Source organism: Nesoenas mayeri (genome assembly GCF_963082525.1).
Source record: "Nesoenas mayeri genome assembly, chromosome: 16".
Taxonomy (NCBI): Eukaryota; Metazoa; Chordata; class Aves; order Columbiformes; family Columbidae; genus Nesoenas; species Nesoenas mayeri.
The window spans coordinates 11,685,882-11,707,497 of record NC_137562.1 but is presented as its reverse complement, the minus strand read 5'-3'; the positions used below and the strand labels follow the sequence as shown (position 1 = coordinate 11,707,497).

General features: G+C 46.6%; 2 protein-coding genes across 4 annotated transcripts; one reads left to right on the top strand and one right to left on the bottom strand.

The window, feature by feature from the left end:
* Positions 1–741: 741 nt before the first annotated feature.
* SERINC3 (serine incorporator 3) lies at positions 742–8,697 on the top strand. Its single transcript, XM_080354788.1, has 10 exons — positions 742–891; positions 1,274–1,435; positions 1,893–2,086; positions 3,212–3,291; positions 4,003–4,140; positions 5,000–5,169; positions 5,867–5,957; positions 6,352–6,529; positions 6,932–7,159; positions 7,762–8,697. Exons 1-10 carry the CDS (start codon positions 853–855, stop codon positions 7,898–7,900), a joined length of 1,419 nt encoding a protein of 472 aa, XP_080210914.1. The 5' UTR covers positions 742–852; the 3' UTR covers positions 7,901–8,697.
* Positions 8,698–9,076: 379 nt separating this feature from the next.
* On the bottom strand, positions 9,077–18,234 carry TTPAL (alpha tocopherol transfer protein like). Of its 3 annotated transcripts, none has more exons than XR_013922914.1 (6): positions 18,112–18,234; positions 16,399–16,851; positions 15,491–15,684; positions 13,554–13,664; positions 10,470–12,837; positions 9,077–9,544 (listed from the first exon to the last, which is right to left on the bottom strand). XR_013922914.1 is itself a non-coding variant. In XM_080354740.1 (6 exons), the coding sequence occupies exons 2-6, from the start codon at positions 16,835–16,837 to the stop codon at positions 11,818–11,820; spliced, it is 1,020 nt and encodes a 339-aa protein (XP_080210866.1). In that variant the 5' UTR covers positions 16,838–16,851; positions 18,112–18,234; the 3' UTR covers positions 9,077–11,817. The 3 variants fall into 3 exon arrangements, 2 of the variants coding, with proteins under 2 accessions (XP_080210866.1, XP_080210865.1); XM_080354740.1 differs by having other exon boundaries at positions 9,077–11,895; positions 12,640–12,837; XM_080354739.1 differs by having other exon boundaries at positions 9,077–12,837.
* Positions 18,235–21,616: the final 3,382 nt, after the last annotated feature.

The following is a 21,616-nucleotide window of genomic DNA, read 5'->3' as shown; positions in this document are numbered from 1 at the left end:
CAAGCCCAGCCAGCCTGTGAGTCTGTGGCTCTGCGAGGCGGCCGCGCTGTCCCCAGCCTGGGGACCCACACAGGGCCGTACCTGAGACGGCAGGGGGCAGCCCGGTGGTCGCTGTCTCTGCGGTGAGGTCAGCGGTGACACCGCTGTAGCTCACACAGCCTCAACACAACCCTCGCACGGACGTGACGCGAGTGACCGCGCCCGGTGACGCCTCGTCCCCCCGGCGCCCGCGGGGTCAGTGGCGCCCGTGCGGACGGGGCACAGGCTGCGACGGGGCGCCGTGCGGGCGGCGGGCGCTCAGGGGCAGGGAGGGTCAATGCGATCGGCCCCACATTCCGCCTGGGGCAGCGGTGTCCCGGGGGTGTCCCGGGGGTGTCCCGGGGGTGTCCCGGGGGTGACCTGGTGACAGCCCCGGGCACAGCCCCGCCCGCGCTGCTGCCATGGCAACCGCCGCGTGCCAAAGGCACCGCCGAGCGCCCCCAGCGGCCTCAGGGGGAGGGAGGTATTGAATGGCTGCACATCAGCCTCGATCATTGGCTGTCCCGCCAGAGGAACCGCCCACTCACTGACTCTTCGGACCAATCAGCGTTCCCTCCTAGGAGCGCCTCGCACCGCAGAGGGCGGAAGAAGCGTTCGTAAACAACAGTTCGCCCTCCTCCGCCCTTCGCCCGTCCTGCCAGCCGCCTGCTTGCGCGCGGCGTCATTCTGCCTTCTCATTGGTGGACAGCGGCCTCAGGGCGCGCCAGCCTGGCGGGGCACAGCCAATGAGCGGCGCCGGCGCTGGCCGGCGGCCGCCTGACACCGCGGGGTGGGGCGGAAGCCGGAAGTGTCCGGCGGGGGCTCGGCGGCGCCATGGGGGCGGCTCTGGGGGTCTGCTCGCTGGCCAGCTGGGTGAGTGCGGGCGGGGCGGCCACACCGGGCCCTGGGGAGCGGGCCCTGCCCGGAGCGGTGTCCCCCGGGGTCCGCCTGGAGCCCGGGGCCCGTCACCCCTCGGTGTCCCCACCGCGGGCTGTGGGCGGCAGCCTGGCGGAGCGGGGGGCGGCGATCGTGCTCCTGCCCCTGAGCGGCGAGGGGCCGCGAACGGGCTGGGCGGTGGCCGCGGGCACAGAGCCCGGGCCGGTGAGAGGGGTGATCTGCGGGTGCTTTCAAACGCCGTGCCGGAAATGCCGTTAAACGGTTTGTCCGCGAGGTCCGGCCGGGAGTGTCCCGGAGCGGCGTCCGGGTTCTGTGGGCGCCGAGGGCGCTGCCCTGACCGTGTCCGTTTGTCCTTCAGATTCCCTGTCTGTGCAGCGGAGCCTCGTGTTTGCTGTGCCGATGTTGTCCCAACAGCAAGAACTCAACAGTGACCCGGCTCATCTACGCCTTCCTCCTCCTCCTCAGCACCGTTCTCGCCTGCATCATGCTGGCGCCGGGGATGGAGGAGCAGCTGAAAAAGGTACGGAGGGGAAAACCTCTTTCTGACTGTCCACAAGACCCTTACTAGTGCCAGTGACTATTGATTCTCTTCGCTGGGTGGGACACAAATGCCCAAATGTGCTTCGTCCCCTGAGTTAAGAGGTTGCATGTACTGAGAAGCTTCCAGCTCAAATAGCAGATTGATCAAATACATGTTTTTAAGTACATGCTCCATCTCCAAAACTGGAGCAAACCTGGAGATTGCCAGTCATTATCAGAGGCCTGCTGCTTTGGTATCTTAATCTTCCTGGATGCTTTTAGTGATGACATGGGGAAACAAAGATGGTAATAAGGTCTGTGCGAGCTGGCTGAGCACAAGGGCTTTTGTTATCGGATCTCACAGAAGGCGGCTGACTGAGAGCCTTCACTGTTAGAGTGCTTAAGAATGTAATTGAAAATACAGAAGTAAATTAATAACTAAATGTGTCTTTACTCAGATACCCGGATTTTGTGATGAGGGGCTTCATACCCATATAGCGCATCTGAACGGCTTTGTCAGCTGCGATGTGTTTGTTGGATACAGAGCAGTCTATCGAATCAGCTTTGCCATGGCAGTGTTCTTCTTTCTCCTCTCTCTGCTCATGATAGAAGTGAAAACAAGTAACGATCCAAGAGCCTCGGTGCACAACGGGTATGTGTGTGAGCCAGCTGTCTGCTCTTCCAGCTTCTTTCCTTTCCCCTCTCAAGGTTCTTTGCTGAACACAGTGGCAAATTGTTTACGCATACATTGGCAGCCTCGAGCTTATTTTGAACTGAATGCAAAATGACACTTTAGTCTCCTAAAAAGCTTCCTATTTAACACATCAGTGTAGTGGAAATGGGAAGCCAGATGTCACTGCCAGTGCTCTGAGGTTGGGTAACCAGAAGGGTGATGCTCTGGGCACCCCACAGGGACACCAGAGTTCAGGTAGTTTATATCCCCTCCCTTGCACTGGCTCTGGCACTCACTGTGTCTTCCGCTAGGCCAGTCTGACCCGGTAACCCAGCAGAAACTGGTTTCTGATTCACTGATTTAACTGGGTTAGTTATGGGCTACACCAGATTATCATAGAGTCATTTAATTGGAATGGGACCTTTGGAGATCACCTGGTCCAGCCCCCTGGTCAGAGCAGGACCCAAGTGGAGCAGGTTATTTAGGGTTTTGTATATATGAGTTTTGAATGTCCCACAGGATGGGGATGCTTTGATCCCTATGGGCAACCTGTGCAATTTTTTTGCAACATCTAATTGTGGTTGCTCTTTCTGCAACTTCCTTATATTGCCTCTTGTCTTTCCCCTGTGCACCTGCCAGAAAAGTCTCTTCTTGTCATCTTTACATCTTTCCCTTAGGCAGCTGAAGACAGTAATGAGATCTCCCTTTCCCTTCTCCAAGCTGAACAGCGCAGAGTCAGCCTCCCTGCCTGCAAGGGTCAGCTGCTGACTCATGTTCCTTAGCTGGAGAGGGGTAACTCTTCCAGCAAACCCTTCCAGGCAGTCCGCCCCAGTCTGTCTCCCTGCAGGGGGTTTCTCTGGCCCACGTGTAACACTCTTGCCCTTGTTGAACTTTGAGGTTTCTGTCAATCTGTGTCTCTGTTGCATTGACTGTTGCTTCACCCTCTCCCCTCGATTTGGTGAACATCTTGATCTGTAATCCCACTGAATACAACTGTGTTTTTCTTTAAATTTCTGTTAGATACTCCTCTCTGTTGCAGTTGTAAAACATGACTGGTGTGTGCAGAGCAAGACCAATATTTTCAACTCATATCTTCTTTTAAAGGTTCTGGTTCTTCAAAATAGCTGCCATTGTGGCCATCATGGTTGGAGCGTTTTACATTCCTGAAGGGCCTTTCACAAGAGGTACAGTTAATATGTCAGTGTGGAATTCTGTTTAATAAACTCAAACCTTTTTACAGACTTAGTAGGCTGTAGTTGATGGGGGAAGTTATCTTGTAGAAGACACAGATTCTGTCCTGCTTCTTTAGAGTATTGTGGTTCATTCAGTATTTTGGTGACCAACTGAAGTTATGGTAATAAGCCAGAAGCACAGAAGTGTTGTGTACTAATAATCTAGCACTTTGTGACACGGTCACTATTGGGCTGAGTCTTCTGACACTGTTTAGAGGCAGCTCAGAACACTGAAAAGTGCTGAATACTTCTCTTGAGTCTCTGAAAAATCCATGCAAGAAACCTTTACTGTCTGGCCACATCACAAGGAGCTTGGTAGGGTTGTTGATCCTCAGAGAAATGTGGCGTGATGGTACTTACATATGCAAAGGTGTCTTGTGTTAGGTCTTGCATTTGTTCTGAAAACATGTTGGGCTAAATGTTCCCATGCTCAGCCCAACTAGAATAGGCTGCACCCTTGAAATAGCTGCACTCCTCACATGCTTCTGCAGGACAGGTGCCAAAATTATTAACAGCATCTGGATTTATAAATATAGTGTCAGATTTTTTCATTATTATTTGTCTGCAGTATAATTAGGAACTGGTTTTGTTTTGTTTTGTTTTTAGCTGGGGTAGCATGCACATGATGAAAGCTAACCCTGTTTTTCTTGCTCCCTTTTCTAGCTTGGTTTGCTATTGGTGTTTGTGGAGCCTTCTGCTTCATTCTTATCCAGTTGGTGCTTCTTGTGGACTTTGCTCACTCCTGGAATGAGAGCTGGGTTGACAGAATGGAGGAGGGAAATTCTAAATGTTGGTACGCAGGTAGGAGTCTTAACCTCTAAAGCATTTGTTTCTGCTGGCCAGCCATCTGCAGAATATCACTTACTAGTCTGCAAGCATGCCCAGAATTACACTCCACAGTCTGCTTGAGTCACTCCTGTAAACATTTGGAATTAATAGCTGCAGGGTGGCCTTTTTCCCATTAAATAAAATGCAAAATACTCTCAGTTTGTGATTAGCAGATCTGACAGTCATAATAAACAGCACTTGGCTGGTTTGCAGTGCGAACGCAGAGCTGGCGGCCTGGGTCTCTTCAGCTCAAACTCTGCTTTGCCAGCCTCCCCTTCTGAGGTCGTCACAAGTCAGCTGTGTCGCTGACAGGGGCCGCAGTACCACACAGCGCTCCTCAGCGCCTGCTCCCACGCTGACCGCTCAGTTACAGAGTGCTAATTGTTGTGGTTGTTTGCTCATAGCTATGAATGCCACAACAGCATTTTGTAGCTTCTTATAAAGAACGTAGCAGAATGGAAATGAAAATGCATGGCCTCTAGCGTAGAAGGAGGAACTTGGGGCTTGTAAATAGCCCAGAAGTTTGGAAAAAGCAATCATATTTTGACACTCTGGCCTGACATCAATTAAACCAATTAAACAGACGCTGAAAGGCAGGTTGTGTTCCCCTGATGGCAGTGCTGGCTTTCCTCTGAGCTACACTACTGAACGAGCCAAAGCAGAAATTTAGCCAGACCTAATACAATTGCATTCTGCTAGTCTGGTTTTCTGACCTAGACTCCCAAGTGAGGAGGAGAGACTGTCTCTTTACAGTGGTAGCTGGTCGTTAAACCACCTTAAATGTGCTGCTAAACTGTCTGCATATTGTAACAGTTATTTTTTTTCCCTCCAGCTCTGCTGTCCTGTACAAGCTTGTTCTACTCCTTGTCGCTGGTTTTCGTTGTGCTCTTCTATGTTTTCTACACGAAGCCTGATGGCTGCACTGAGAACAAGTTCTTCATAACCATTAATATGCTCCTGTGCATTGCTGTCTCCATTGTTTCTATCCTTCCAAAAGTTCAGGTATTGTTTTTATCTGCTATTGTCTTCTGACATACAAAGCAGGGAAGTAAGAAGGATGTAGTACCAATTCAGTAAGACATAAGAACTTCAGAATTTGGCTATCATAGCTATGCTAGCTAGGAACATCAAAAAACGTCTTGCTCTGAAATCAATGCTATCATTGTTTTGGACTTTGTTTCTATGTAGGCCACTGCTGGCATGGTTTTAGTGTTGGAGGTTCTGACAGAAAAAAGAAACTCATTAGGGCAAAGCAAAATAAGCTGGGAATTTTTTGGCTTAATATCGGAGCTTTGAAATTATGGGTACGTGTGTTTAATATGAGAGGAAGCTTGCATGTTACTTGATTCTGAACCAGTAAGGCTCAAATAAACCACGTGCTAGATTCACCTCTACAAGACTGTGTAAGCAAGTTGGGATTAACTCAGTAAGACCCCATAACTTAGTCTTGGGCACAGAAAAACTGGATTGGGTTTGCTTATTCCTTCCACATTTGAGTTGCCCGCTGCATAAATGGTATTGTTCTAAGGAGTTTCTTCTGTTTTGTTTTGTTTTTAAACATAGAACAAAGCCCAGTGCATTTCTGAAAAAGAGTTTTTCATGCTAAGAATTGTTGAATCTGTGGCAGTTGGGTAAAACTGCCCAGCTGTAGGAAGAACTTGCCCCTTTGACGTTGGCTTGCTTCTCTGTCATTGAACAGGAACACCAGAGTCGCTCCGGTCTCCTCCAGTCCTCGGTGATCACGCTCTACACCATGTACCTCACCTGGTCAGCCATGTCCAACGAGCCTGGTAAGCAACTGCCTGTCTGGAGTGGCATCTTTTGGTGCGAAAGCAGAAGCTGCTGATGGGGCTCTTGGTTATTACACGTCTCTGAGCTGTGAAGATTAAATTCAGTGAGGCAAGAAAGCTGACTTTACCGAAACCATCACATTTTCCCATTCCAGAAATAAACTGGGGTATTTGTGAGGGGAAAGAAAACAGTATCAAGGCATTCTGATTTTATTTATTTATTTATTATACCCTTGCCTAGCTCACGGGAAGGAAAAATATTCCATGCCATTGCTGTGTCTGGGGACTCAGGAGATCAGCAGTTGAAGGGAATGAACTGCAGGCTTTTCTGTCATCTTTTCTTAGCTAAATTCTGTCAAAGCTCATCTCTCGTCTGCCTCGAAATCCCTTTCAGAACGAAGCTGTAACCCAAGTTTGCTGAACATCATTACCCAGATAGCTACACCCACGCTTGCTCCAGCAAATACCACTGTTGTACCTGCCACTCCAGCTCCGCCCAAGTCCCTCCAGTGGTGGGATGCCCAGAGCATTGTCGGACTGGTTATCTTCGTCCTTTGCCTCTTGTATTCCAGGTAGGATCTGCACTGCTATCAGTCGTGATTTGTCTGCCTTTGTTTGAATCTGCGTCTAGTGAAAAATGTATCTGCATTTATTCATGGCCGGCTGCAGCCTCAGGCCCAAGCCAAATACCGGTGCTAAAATTGCATTGTTTTGTGGATGAGGCTTTATTAGCCCAATTAGATAAAACAACAAAATGTGTTAACAAGACCTGTGCAAGGGGCACTGTTTAAGTTACCAAAAGCTCAGATGAAAACAGATCGTTTTGACAAGCTTCCTTGTGTTTCCAGATGGATTTAAAAAACATTATTTGCTAGTCCCAGACATGTGTTGTGGTCTGTCACTTGCTTTATTAGCAACCATAACTCACTGACAAGGGAGTTTTTAACCCCATCTATCTTTGGGTTACCCTGCAGCATCCGCTCTTCAAGTAACAGCCAGGTGAACAAACTGACGCTGTCTGGGAGTGACAGTGCCATCCTGGAGGAGACTGTGGGGACAGGCAGCGGGGCTGCGGAGGAAGGAGAAGTGCGCCGGGTCACGGATAATGAGAAGGATGGTGTTCAGTACAGCTACACCTTCTTTCACTTCATGCTCTTTCTTGCCTCTCTTTACATCATGATGACACTCACCAACTGGTACAGGTAAGAGCAAGACACAAAGCGATGAGTTGTATGTGCCAGACAGTGGTTCTAGGTGGGCAAAAGCCCCTATGGGCTGCCCCTGCCAGTTGCATTAGAGTTGTGCCTTCTCAATTTTGTGTGGCTGAATTAAGAGGTAAAAAGGGAAGATCGGCAGCTGTAGTCCTAGGGAGCTGCTTCACAGCTGCAAGGGCAGAAAGTGTGTTTACTGTCCTTCAGATGGGCAGTCAGCAGGAAGGACACATGTGACAGTGGCTGAAGGTGGCCTCCTGGGACATCTGTCAGAGGCCAGACTAACATTACTGGCTCATCACCTTGAGAAAGATGTGCAGGACAGCCATATGTACCACTTAAACAGAGACATATCCTCTGGTGCTGCAGCTTTGAACTGCTGTCCCCAGGAGTGCCAGATTGTATAAATGGGCAAATACAGAGCAGCAGCTGTGAGGAGAGTATTGCACAGCTCTTCAAAAGGTTTCCTTTAGCAAAGGCTCTTGCGTTAGAGTGTCCCAAATGATTGTCCTGCCTTCAGACTGATATGAGAGGTAGCAAGGAATAGTGGAAGGTGCCTTCTACATCTATTAATTAACTTCTTTACTTTTTAGCCCTGATGCGGATTTTAAAACCATGACCAGTAAGTGGCCAGCCGTGTGGGTGAAGATAACCTCCAGCTGGGTTTGTCTGCTTCTCTATCTCTGGACCTTAGTGGCTCCTCTTGTCCTTACCAATAGGGACTTCACTTAAAGTGCTGCCCCTCAGAGCTTACTTTTTGCTAAAAGCCAAAATGTTCATGTATTGCTGTAGTTACACTCTACATTACTGTTTCTTATGTTAATATTAACATGCAGGGAGATAGAAAGTTATGTACTGCATAATGCTTGATGCAGGATCAAAATTATCAGTTATCTTTCTATTTTAACCTTCAGTCATAGTTACCTTATTACTGCGTTTCAAAAATTCACTACAGCCATGCTGTCAAAGCACAAGAGAAAAAATCTGTTCTGTCCAATAGCCACAACCTTTCTATTGAATAGAAGTAACGTTTAGCTAAATATTAAGTAATATATTTTAAAGAACAATTATATTTAGCATAATGCACTAGTATGCTAATGCTTCAGTTCCTGGGAGTGTAAGCCATGCTGCTTGATTTCTACATTCCACTGCAAAAGTTTAATTAAAGCAAAAGTTTATTTAAATTTATACTTACCTTCCTATGTTGTGGCAAAAACCCTGTTATTCCTCACCAAAAGAACAGAACTTTAAGGTTGAAAAAGTGATAAACTCTAACTCCTTTTAAGAACAAACTTGCCTCTTCTAAGAGGCAACTTCTATGGTAACTTCTTTTTTAGTATGTTTGCCAAATATTGAGTGGTAAGTGTATGACTAGCTTAAACAACTCTATGATTATGGTGGAAAAATAGAGTTAATTGATTTCACTTGTCTAGTATGCTTCCAAAAATAATGTACATGAAGTGATTATTATTGGCACTAAGGCATTTGCACTGTAAAGTTGTTTGAATAAAGCAGATTAACTACTGAAACTGTCCCAAGCTCTGTTGAGAAGTTTTAAGCAGCAGCACTTATTCTCCAGTGAAAAATGCAATGATTAAAATGCTGATTAGCTGCTGCAGCGTCCCATTGGATGTGACTGGATGTTTCCTCCATGCAGCAAATAGTAAGTCATAATGTATTTCTTTTGAAACAAACATCATCTTCCCTGTGATTCTCTGGATGTCAAATCCTATTCTTTGAAGTTGCTCAGGTACAGTTGTTCGACAACTTTTTCTAATGTTAACGCTGCAGTGATTACAAAATTGCAACTGTGTGCTTAGTGTGGAACTAAGAATATGTCACTATTGCCTTTCAGAATAAAATACCCCAAGATGACACAAAACAAACATTTTAAATATCAAATTAGCAGCTGTTACAATGTGTTTAATCACCCAGTCATGCATCATAAAATTACACATTTTGACCACTCCATTTTATAAAATGCAATATAAAAATAAATTTTGTCAAAATAAGATGTACACTTAACAACCCAACACCTCCAGGCCCACATACAACAGAAGGCAAAATGATTGGTTTGAGTAACACAATGATTAACTCATGCCAAAATGAGATTTAACATAAAGAAAAATACATCACCCAATTCCTGAAAATACCTCAGGGTTTGTAACACCCATTTGCAAGAGTATAAATTCAAGTACTTTTTTTGTACAATACACGGCTACCCTTTAGTCCCACTTAATGCCAAAAGCTATAGCAGCCCAAAGCAGTTAAAAATATCTTCCCTTATTATGCACTGGATTTGGCAGGGATCGCAAGGCATGGAACCTCTGGAAATCAGTTACATCAAGTGGAGAAAAGCACAGATCAGTGTTAGTGCTGTGAAAAAACCAAACTCTGTAAGCTTTTTCTGTCTCTTAAGTATAGAGTCTCCATATCTGCAAGTTAAATGTTTATTTTCTAAATGCTGACATGAGAAATACTGGGAACAAACTGATTTCTTTGCTAGTAAGTGCTAAAATCTCAAAGAGTATTCTCAGCTCAGTAGTCAGGCCCAGGTAAGAACTGTGCTTTCTATAGGACAAGCCAAGCACTGGTTACAAACCTAAAAAGGATTAGAGATACAGCTCAATAAAGTTGCAACTCTGTCCAAGTGCTAAAGCCAAGAAAGAGCAAATTAGAGGTAACAGATGCTTGACAAAGGTAAACCTGATTTAGTCCAAGTATCTGGCTATCAACTGCCCAGCAGCCAGCTTTAAGAAAAAGAAGCCCTGGAGGCATAAGGCAGTATATTTTCAGCACTGATAATGTAGCCTTATCTATTATGTTTAAATCAAATGGTTTATTCTTAGGTTCTCTGTGAGCAGAGGAGAAAAAAGGGGGAAAAAAAAACGCATCTAGTCTGCCTACTATTTAAGGCATGCAAGAGAATATAAAAGCCTGTAAAAGGGTTTGGTTTCTGTAGAGGTTCTTCAGCCTTCCGCTGAACACCACTCAGTTTGGGGTTTTTTGAAGGACACTAAACTGAATTTTGAATGTTTGACCTCCCTCTCTAGTAAGTACTTACATAAGGGGATCAAAGTAGCTGCTCTTAGAAGTTAATTGACAAAGTACCACCACTTTAAACCCCGCAACACAATTAAGGAAAGAGTATCAAATACCAGTTGTTCCTTCACCTCTAGGAAAAATGGTCCATCCTCTTTTTTTTTTAATTGTATATTGTGGCTGGAATTAAGAGGCACTAAAACAACATAAATGCCACTTGCTCTGTTCTGGCAGTTACGCAGTGTGAGCAGCCACTTACCTTTCTAAGTCCTGGTGCTGCGTGCTACTGCCTTGCCAGGTGGCACAAAGAACTGAATGTGCAGCACATTCTGGTGAGAAATAAGGAGAAGTAGCAAGCAATACTCTTTTACCTTATTTTAAGTAGATGAAAACAATAGTAGTTTTTATTTTTTTTTTCCTGCACTAAAGGTCATAGCTGTCAAAGAGGTGTAAGAATTCACTTAGAAAGGTAGGAAAAATCAGATGCCTTCAATGAGGAAAATTCATGTCTTCCCACCTTTAAAACAGATCAAGTGATGAGTTCCTTGCTCCCACAAATTCTGAACTACCACTCAGAAAAAAAGCTTTGTGGTTTACCCCTTTTCAAAACCCAGTCTCCTTTTATAATGCTGGGATGACGGGTATGGCATTTGCTAGCCCATGTTCCATGATGAGCTCTGTGCCAGCTCAGGAAGCCATCGCAGTGGAAGAGGAGTCTCTTTTTGGCAGTGCAATCATGCTGTGGGGGAACTGAGAGGGAGCCAGACATTCAAAACAGAGTTTGGCACTTTGAAAAGTGAATGTCTGAAATCCTCAAGACGCTTTAGTTTTATATTCGCAGAAACATAACTGGTAGCTATAATCACACTTGGCACTAAATAAAGATTTAATCCAGAGAAAGTGCTTGAGAGAAAAGTCTCCAATTAGAAGGGATGTCCCTTTTCACCAGAGTGAAATATTTCACCTTGAAATGGGTGTGCTTTCCTGGTCCAAGAGAGGTTTCCCATCTCCACAGTATTACAGTGCAGAAAAACATGTGCAAAGAGTGTGCTGAGAGATAAGTTCTAATTCAAGACCACTAAACAGATGGAACCTGGGGAGTGGGAACAGCTTATTTAGACATACAGATCTTACCCTGATTCGACATCGGAGTCTTAGTTCTGTCTCTAGACAAAGACCTAGAAGCACAGGCATACAAGCTACGGGTAAATATTACAGAGATGGTTAAAGACTAACTTCATACAGGAACATGACAACCAAAGACAAAAGAGGTCAACAAAGTTGAAACCAAAATTGTAACATTTCACAAAAGAGCCAACAAGCACAGTGAACAAAATGCTACAATACCAGGAAATTTAAGAATGTGCTTTGAAATAGCCTGTCTGCATTTGGTTTCACAGACTTAAACGCAAATTCTGCCCAAAGTAACAAGCTGAAGCAGCACCTTGCTGTCTTACATAAAGTATTGCCTTCTATACATCATACGCCAACTGCTACAAAGCCTCCTTACAAATTCTATGTATAAGTTACTTACCCAATTCCTCATTACAACCAGCTGAAGAAAAGAACAGCTGACAATGTGGGAAGGTGGCTGACATAGCTTTTTCTTATTTGGTCATGAACCTCATTATTTGAGGCTGTTTAATTAACAGCTGTAGTACTTGATCTGAAAAACTTCCTGTTTTCTGAAAATGAAGATTGCATCTGTTTATAATAAGCATTGGCATAGATGTTGTAGTAGTTAATCTAGCAGTTCTTCCTACTGTGAGGAAGTTTCGAGATTATCTCCACACTGGCATTCATGGACAAGAAACTTTTGCTCTGTATTAATTTGAAACGAGTATTTGTTGAGATTTTCCAGAAATGCCAACTCACAATCTGAACCAACTGCCAAGTCAGACTTGAACATTTTTAAGCAACCTTCACTGACAGAACTACATTTTTTCAGGGTTCAAGAGCAATTTTCTTGGTTACTGGTATTTTCAGAAGGGGAATGGAATGGATGGTCACAAATCTAGCCAAACATCACTGCCACTTTTCACCTGGGCAGGGAGAGGATAAGAAACTATCAACTTACTATCCTGCAATATATTTTGCTTTATCATTAGAAAGGCCAGTTTTACTCACACCGAGGTTGATGAGCCTCAAGTATTGTACACAACTTGTGCTCTTTATCCCCTCCGAACTCTGCCCTGCCCCCATTGTGCCCCTTCAGCTTCCTTTGGTTCTACAGTGTAAAGTGCCTCAGCGGTCTGTTCCTAAACTGCAGGTTTAGGAGTAAGGCAGAGTTCACAACATCACCCATCAGAACAGAACGTAACTGTGCTGGGAAACTTCCCTTTACCGCTTTGTTAATAACAGTAATAGAGCTGCGGTTTCATGCCTCGCAGAGAATCATCACATTGCTTTTCCTCAGCATCCCCACTCACTAGCATGTCATGGGGAGAGCTGTCACATGGGAAAAACAGCTGGGAGAAATCATGCAGCAAGTCCTCTTCAGAAGCCAGGAGCAGCTCATTCCATGCGGAGATGTCCAGCTTCCCCGAAGTACCACCATACTCTTCGGGAAGGATCACTGGAGGAATGTTTTGATGAAGGGAATTCAGATCAGAGCCATGAAGAAAAACCTAAAGAAGAAATCAAAAGGTAGCTCTAATAGTGCATATCAAACACTTTACAGCAAATTACTGAAATAGCTAGTAAGCTTAAGAACAGATTTTAGAAATGATGTCTGTACGGGCAAGTGGCAGCGTACAACATTGGGCAGGTGCCGTTAGAACCTTTACTGAGAGAGGTTTTGAGACAATCCAGGCTTAAATCCTCAGCAAAAGAGACCTGACATTCACTAGTCTGTGCTGAGGTTCCAAATTCAGCTCGGCCCCCAGTTCGTTTATGGGACTAGAAGTACTTATCCTTGTGGAAAAAAGCATCGTCCCTTGCACCTACATCCAGTCCGATGGCGAGAACACTCAGCGCCTGCAGGACACGTGCGTAAGGGAGAAGAGCAAGAAAGGGGCAGCACAGATCTCCTGTTACACCACCTCACAAATAATCTTGCCAAAATAATCTCACCCCAGGAATGGAATTAATGTCCTGAATATATATCATATATACTAAAGATCCATAATGTTATGCCAATATTCAACTCCTCAAAGCTTCTCTCTCAATAAGAATTTTCTGAACATGCATGTTTTTAAAAATTAAAGCAGAAAAGACCAATTAGATCAAGTAACGGGCACCAACATTTTTTAACTGTGAGGTTTTTCAACAGTTTTCACTTGCAGTGGCCAAGTAAGGAACTTACGAACATTAGCATGAATGTTAAAATAACACAAATTCTTACCCGATTTGCTATCTTTTCCTTCAGAAAAGGCTTGATGATTGCAAAAATGCCTTTGAATATACGAGGCTCATTTATTATGTTAACGGCTTTTATTCGAATGGGGAATCCATCCTGAAGGGTAAAGAAGATTTTTATAATGCAGTTTAAAAAACATCTTCCTCTTTTTAAAATCTTCTGGGACTGACTTCCAGCACAACCCACTGGCTCCCAGCTTCCATCTGAGGTACCAATATAAACCAATATGGCAACAGAAACATACTTTGTAATAGGGAATAGTCTTAGGATGAGATCCATGGGCATAAAAATATAGAGAAACACATTGCTGTCAGTAAATCTTCATTTCTTATGTTGTTCTTCATCCTTCCTGACAAAGACACTTAGGTAATTACTGTCTGTCAGGTATTCCCAACCCTGACAAGGACGCAGTCACAAAGCAATGGCTCTACTTCTGAGGAGCGCACCATGCTCAGGGCCAGGGCAGGCTGGTTCTAATGGTGTTTCCAAATACAAGACTTAGTCTAAAATGTGATTTTATACATGGGAAAAATATAACCTTTTTGAGCCATTCCAACTGCTCTGTCATGCTAACTGCAAAAGACAAACAGGCTCTGCTACCAATACAACACTCAGTGTCTCCTGTATAAGATGGTTTAAAACAACAGTTATGGGGTTTCTGCTCGATAAATTTATTTGCAGAAACATTTTTCCAAAGCAAAAGCTCATTATGAGCAATTAAGGTCTCATGTGCTACAGTGAAGTTTCTTTCCCTTACAAACGGCTCTACACATGTAAAGCAGTCAATGCTTGGGGTGCAAAGCAGACAACGTGCACCGCAGGAGTATTTCTCTCCTTACGAGGGTCAGTGAATTAGCTCACCTGTACAGGAGATGCAGCTCAGCATGTTTGATGCAACACATTTATATACCACTCATACCTTTATGCACTTCACCAAGTTCAGCTTTTTGTTTCGTGAATTGCTTCCACTAACAGCAGGAGGGCACCCATCACTTTATATGTGCAAATTAAATACAGGTCCAGACAGTTAAGTGACACATATTTAGACCATAATTTAAAGGAGTGAGTTCTTATAAAGGCATTAATAAACTCACTAGTCTCATCTCCATAAACACCCCTGATTCCCTCTATACTACCTTATCCCCATACAGATACAACAAACAACGTAACCAGCCCAGGCCAGAATGTATGTGACGAGGGAATGAACCCAGCCCAGAGCAGCCTTCCTTATCTCACTCCTCCAGAGAGAATGGTAGAACATCAACTAAAATCATCAGACCTTCCCACCACTTTGGCCAGGTTACTCCTTTCACCATCCTATTTCATACAATTCCACTTGTGCTGATGCCCTTGCTCTCCATCATTTTCCTTCCAAACAACTAGTTGGAGATCCTTTTTATTACTCTCTCTCTTGCTGCCCCCTGTGCTGAAGAAGCCTCTCTTCCTTCAGGGAGGAGATGGAAATCCTCCTCAAATCACACCCATTCAAAAGTCCTCTCTGGGAAATTTTTGCAGCAGTGCTTGAACTTGCACTTGCCCAGTGGTTTGCTCCACCTTGGCTGACAGGAACCATTTAAATAATGAGCTATTCCTCAGCATTCAGGCAAAACAGTGTCTTCCCTCTAACTGTAATTCACTGTTCCCTCTCTTCCTTGTCACTCGCTAGCAGAACTAGTTTTTTCTGTTCCAACTCAAAGTTTGCATTTCTAATGCAAAATTAGTGTTAGGGATGCAAAAGTTATAAAAGGGCAAGCAAGGTTAAGTTGGCAAGGGTCTGAGAAACTGGGTAGGCAGAGACACATTTTAACTCCGCAAGTAAAAGCCAAAATGCTGAAGTTTCTGCTGACATAGTCAAGAACTCTAGACACAGAAGCAGTCATTTACAATGCACAAGCTTATTTTCCCACCAGTTCAGGTCTTACCTGAAGAATTCCAATCACTTTTTTGGCTACAAAAGGACCAAAATGAGACGCCTTAGATAAGCTGACTCCTTTGTAGTCTGCCAGGATTACAATTCCATTCACCTGGGTCTCTTCGGACTGAATGAGTTTTTCTAACGTTAAGTATATGGCACGAATGTTCTCAGTAATCGGATAATTACTGGGTGTCCATCTGTCTGAGGTTACAAGACATGGATGGTAAGTTGGAGAGTAAATATAAGCTAACAATACACATTCCAAAAACCGATTTTCCATTTTTTGCTACTCAAAAGTCAGTCTTTAATAGCTACCATCCTAGTTCAGAGCAGCCTTTCTTAAGCAAGAGATAAATGACAACTCATGTCTACTTCAAGGAGCAAAGGCAACGGTTTTAAGAACCCCATTCTCCACCCAGCATAGCTTATTAGAAGCAGTTTCAGCTCAGAAAGAAAGCAGGTAAATGGAAAAGAGGAGGATGAATGAAGATAAATTTACAGCAAGCCTGGCAGCACCAAAAGCACAAGGAAGGCTGATTGTTTACACGGGAGTCAAAGCCACAGGCTCCTCTCTCCACTTATTGCCCAAGCAAACTACAAGCTTCTAACCGAGGGCCAGCAGCCCTCTTACGATTTATTACACATTAATTTTTCTTGAGTCACCTAATATTTCATCAACCCACCTTGCTGCATTTTCGTTTGGACATAACTGCAGTTATTGCTGACACAGGAAAAGGAACTGGTATAATGTTGACTAATGATAAGCCTGTCCCTTCACAAGTTAGCTTTTCAAATTTCAAAGAGAACCCACGTACTCTGTATAAGTAACCACTGTTGACAGGAGAGCAGGAAACAGATTTTTGGCCCACGCACACCGCAAAGATGGAGAACAAAGACATCCATGCACATCAGTACCTGGACGGATGCAGACGATGTGGCGTCCCTCTGGGTCCAGACGAGGCAGCACGGTGACAAAACCAGACTCTAGGACAGGCTTTATTGCAGATGGCTTCAAGTTATCAAAGACCTCAGGCCAGCTCCTCCTGCAAGTGTGGTAGTTCACCAGAAGCTGAAGTGCTCGATCGTAATCGAATTTCCTGGCTCTGAGGAATCTTAGCAAAAAAGCGTCGTCCAGGCAGGTGCCCAGGGAGGGATAGTCTTTGCACACCATATCTCGGAGTGCCTGCACATCACGGAGCCTCCATTCAGGTTTCTCTTGGAGCTCTTCTCGGGCTTTGGTAATGAGATCAGGAGAGAGTGAGCAAACATACTTTGGCCGATCTGGCAAGAATTCATTGTCTGATGGAGACCCCGCTGATGGACTCGTCCTGGTGCAGTCGCTGTCTCCTGACATAATGTAGCAGGGATCTGTCAAAAAGCAAGTGCTACACGTGACAAACAACCTCACAAAGTAACAAGCGTATTTATTATTTACATATTTATTATGTCCCATATCCCTCCATTTCCCTGCTGACGAGACAGCCCTTGCAAGAACTGGCACTACAGCCAGGAGCACAGTTCAAACAATTTAATTCTCTTCCTAACATCAGAAAGTGCAGGCTCCTCTGATCTCTTTATCCTATATAGCAGGTAGAACTTGCCAACCTTGGATGAAACCTAATCAACACACACAAAAAAAATAGAATTACACAGCTTCATCACAAAATACAGAATTTAATTTGCTTAACATTTATTTCCTATGTCCAATTGGAAACTAAAGCAAGATAAACACATGCCAGTTAGGCAGGATTCTCATATTCGGTCAAGTTACACCCTCTTCTGAGAAATTCTCCAAGCTGAGCACAGCCAGCCAGGAGTTTTCATTAACTTCTCTGGCAAATACATGCACTGATCAGCATGTCTGCCCACATGAACATTTTGAGCAATCCCAGAGAAGCTGCATTCTGGAATATAAGGAATGGCTGCAGTTCACAGACTGGATAAGCAAGTGAGAAAGTTACTCTTACACCAGCACTGCACGGGTATTACAATAGGCTTGAGCTAGTTTAGAGTGTACTGCCAATACTGCTCAATTTCCAAATCCACTAGCAAGTGGACTGAGATGACTGAAAAATTAGAAAATGACAGGTCTGGCATACTTCCTGCAGCTTGACTTGGAAGTGGAAGAGAAAAATACACCTTTTTTTCCTGAACTACTCCTATTCAGGGTCACTCAGCACACTGTGCCACTATGGGGTGTCACACAGAAATGGCTTGTCAGAATAATACCTGTCCCAGAAATGCAGCTTCCCTCTTGCAGCTCAACCACTCACTTCTACCACACCTTCCCCACCACACCTTCCCCAGGCCTCTCAGGGGAGGGCCCGGGGCGCCAGGATCACTCACGGGGACACGCTCCACCGCCTCCTCCCAGCGTGGGCTGTGCAGGACACGCACGGGCAGGCTCCTGCAGAGGAACTGGCACCAACACCAGCTCCCTCCCCGGCTTCCCCAGGCCTGAAAATCCTTGGCCCCAGCCCTGATGGCGGACATGCCTGCCCGCGGGCAGGCCCTGCTGCCATCGCTGGGGTAGGCACGGGGGGAGGAGGCCTCCACAGCCCCTCAGCTGCAGCATCATCGCTCACGCACCCCACAGCCCCTCAGCTCCAACGTTATCCCCGCACACACCTCGCCTCCAGCGCCGCCGCCCTGGACCCCGGCGCGCAGCTCCCGCCGGGCCCGGCCCCGCCGCACCGGACGCTCCCGCGCAGCAGCGCCGTCTCTAGGCAGCGGCGCCCCGGAACTACCGCACCGCCCGGAAATGACGCATCTCGGCGCATGCGCAGTGGTGAGCGGGCATTCCGCCGCTGGCGGTGTCGCTGCGGGTCGGTCCCGCCGGGTCCGCTCCCCGGTCAGCGGCTCCCCTGCTGGGCGAAACGCCTCTGAGCCCTCGGCCTGGGGAGTGGGGAGTGGGGGGGGGGGGGGGATCTCCCCCGGTATCCGCGCAATGCGGCGTGAGGGAACCGCGGTGCCGCGTCTTGGGCGGCGCACCTGGCCTTTCATTGCACTCGTCCCTTTGCGCAACGGCGTTCCGTTACCTCCAGCCATAAGCCACAATTATAATATGTAATATGTATATAAGCTCCCTCGGGCTGGCCCCGGCGAGCAGGAGTGCTCGGGTAGTACCTGCCATGTCCCCGCCAGGCCTGGGCCTCCCCCCCGATCCGCGGCCAGGCCGGTGGCTGATACGGCAGCGACTCGAACGAGGGGGACAGGCGGCCGGGAGCGGGCCCACAGCACCGGCTGCGGCCCCGGAGCTGCTCCCCTCCAGCCAGCGCTCCCCAGAGGACCGAAAGCCTGCGGAGGTGCAGAGTTACCCGGTGAGAGCTGAGGGAGCCTCCACATAAGAGTCCAGGCAAGCACGGGCGGCTCCTGCGCTGGGGTGGGAGTGGGGCCCGGCAGGTGTGCTGGCTGCGGTCAGGGGTAGTGCCAACAGAGGGACTAAGTCACAACAGTTTGGGTTGGAAGGGACCTTCAGAGCTCATCTACTCCAACCCCCAGTGGGGGAGGAATTAGGAGAAAATAATTCCAAAAGAGGTGTAGTTTAATAGACCTGAACAAAATAGACTGATAGCTGTCAAACTGAACTGCATCTATCCCTCAAGATACAGAGTTTCTGCTTTCTGGCAACCCAGATCGTGAGCGTGAACATCCTCAGGTTGCTCAGAGCCCTGTGCAGCCTGGCCTGGGGTGTCTCCAGGGATGGGGCATCCACCACCTCTCTGCGCAATGCTAATAAAGGAAGTTTGTTTCTTTTTTTGGGGGGCTGATTTTGGTTTTGTTTGCTTGGTTTGTTTTTTGAGAGGACAGGAGTTCATATGATGATGCCTGACCTCTATGGATGGATTTTGTAATTAAAAAAAGATGGTCACTCCCAGGCTCGCTGCATTGAAAGGGATTCAACAGGGAGCTCTAGGGAGGGGGGAAAATGACACATATTTAACCCCACTGATGAATGGAGGCAGAGTGAGATTGCAAAACGGGCTGAGCGTCCTGCTGGGACTGTCCCCCGGCTGGGAGTCCTTGTGACCGTGGTGGGCTCTGCTCTTTCCTCTTGGCTGTAACCGGTGTTTTCAGCCAGGAGAGGGAGTCAAAGATAGTTACACAAAGCGCGGGAACCCCAGGAGCCTGCAGTGGGAAACAAGGCCGTCCTGCAGCACCTGACATCCAGCTCTTCCAAGGTTTTGTCCTTCCAAAGTGGGAGATATTTCAGTGACACTGTGCCTGACGAGATATGCCAGCGTGGCAGCAAATTGGGTGTGCCACAGGTGTTTTACCTACAGAGAGACATTCCAGCAAAGGAGAATTACGTTGCTTCAACTCCATGCTGATATTCCAGTCCAGCCCTGCTTTGGGTCCAGCCAGCTCAGAGCTGGGTGCAACCTGGAGAGCTGGTGCCTTAAGCTGGGACCTGCTGTAACGGGCTGTTGGGAGCAAGCAGGGGTGTTTGAAAGGCGTGATGTGTGAAGGAAGCTCTGCTTTGGGGAACAAGAAAGGCAGGAAACAAGTGAGAGTAGCAATCACACTGAGATATGGAAAAGGTTGTTAAAATAAGAGCAAAAGCCTTAGGCAGGTAAGAGAGAATAAAGAAGGAAAGCAGATGTGAGAATACTACATAGTGAAGGACTGGAGGTGAAATATAATTTGGGGATGGTCTCCAAACAAAGTAACCACCTTACCTCAGTTTTCCTTATGTGGGGGATGTTGAACTTGAAGAGGGTAGTGGGTGGTGAATGGAAATGAGTGGTTCAAGCACCAAGCCAAGTCGTAGGGAGAATTTTAAAGTGCTAGCACATGAAATCACAGGCACAATAGCAAGAGTTTCTATAGTTTAACTGGTGTTGGCATCCTATGTCTAGAAACCAGTAAAGGCAGAACGAGTCTATAAGGAAGTAAAATCTAAAAACTGAAAACAAACATTCAAGCACTGACAGTTCTTCCCTAGCTGGAGAGTTTTGTCCTTACCCACGGCTGCAGGAGGGAGGACACACTGCACCACACACACAACCCTCCCCCGCCAAGAGGAGATGAACCTCACCAACTCTGCCACCTCATCAGCTCCACATCTACAGTATTTTGCAGGAGCTTCAGTCAGAACTAGTGTTGCCTGACCTTGGGAGCCACACCTGGAGCCCCATGGGACATCCAGCCCTTCTCACGTTCATCTCTCACATCACATGCGATACACACTTTTCTCAGCTCTTCTGGGTGCTCCTGCACCCTGCCGTTGTGTTATAAATGAGTGGCTGTTGGTGTTGGTTGATATTTAATGAAGTCCATGTAATAGTCTTCACTCATTTACTTATCCGAACAGTCTTAATACCCAGCCTGGGAAAGTTATCTTGGCTTTCTTAAGCTTTTCCACCATTAGCAATAAACGTTTTACAGTCTTGGCAGGCTGAGACTGAAAAGAGAGCATGACTTCAAACAGCTTTGCTCACAGAGAAGGGTTTAAACTGATATTAAATCACTAAACTGTGCAAACATAACAGTCCTGTAATAAAGATAATCTATGTACAGTTCAGGCCAAGAGGGGCTCTGGCCCTTGGGGTGCGGGCGGAACTTCTGGGCCCCACAAGTTACACAATTCTTTTGGGCAGCTCAGCATCAGAACAGAGAGACACAAGTCCCACGGCACTGGGTGAGGTCTGGCCGCATGTGGGGCCATGTTGCATCTCAAGCCTGAGCTGCTTCTGCTGCAGCAGCACAGAACCAGCTGTGGGGGAACAGCAGCCCCTATGGATCGCCCCGGGCAGGGCCACGCTGGGTTCATGTAAACCTGGTCCAGACGTGGTGCCTGGCCTGTGGGATGCTTAGCTGTGATACAATCCAACAGCTTCCTCTGCGCTCAAAGGGTGAAGTGACTGAGAAAATATGCCCTAAATTACCATAAATATTAATGTTTCAAAGCCTGGAAGTGTATATCCTCCAGGACAGGTTTCCATGCCCGCTCTCACCCTGCACGTGGTGGTGCAGGAGGAGGATCTCACAGGTGATGCCCTCAGCGCGGGGAAGCAGACGCCATGCGGCAGAGCACTGCCCCTGCTCCGCATGTGTGCCTGGCCAGAGCCACATGCAAAGCTATGGAAACAGGCACTAATACGCAAATGCACACAAATGTGTAGCTTCTGCC

Coding starts and splice junctions, on each gene's coding strand:
- SERINC3 (XM_080354788.1), top strand. CDS start 853: ATGGGGGCGGCTCTGGGGGTCTGCTCGCTGGCCAGCTGG. Junction 892..1,273: donor TCTGCTCGCTGGCCAGCTGG/GTGAGTGCGGGC, acceptor TTTGTCCTTCAG/ATTCCCTGTCTGTGCAGCGG. Junction 7,160..7,761: donor ACACTCACCAACTGGTACAG/GTAAGAGCAAGA, acceptor TTTACTTTTTAG/CCCTGATGCGGATTTTAAAA.
- TTPAL (XM_080354739.1), bottom strand. CDS start 16,837: ATGTCAGGAGACAGCGACTGCACCAGGACGAGTCCATCAGCGGGGTCT. Junction 13,665..15,490: donor AAGTGATTGGAATTCTTCAG/GTAAGACCTGAA, acceptor TTTACCCTTCAG/GATGGATTCCCCATTCGAAT. Junction 12,838..13,553: donor AGGAAAAGATAGCAAATCGG/GTAAGAATTTGT, acceptor TTTCTTCTTTAG/GTTTTTCTTCATGGCTCTGA.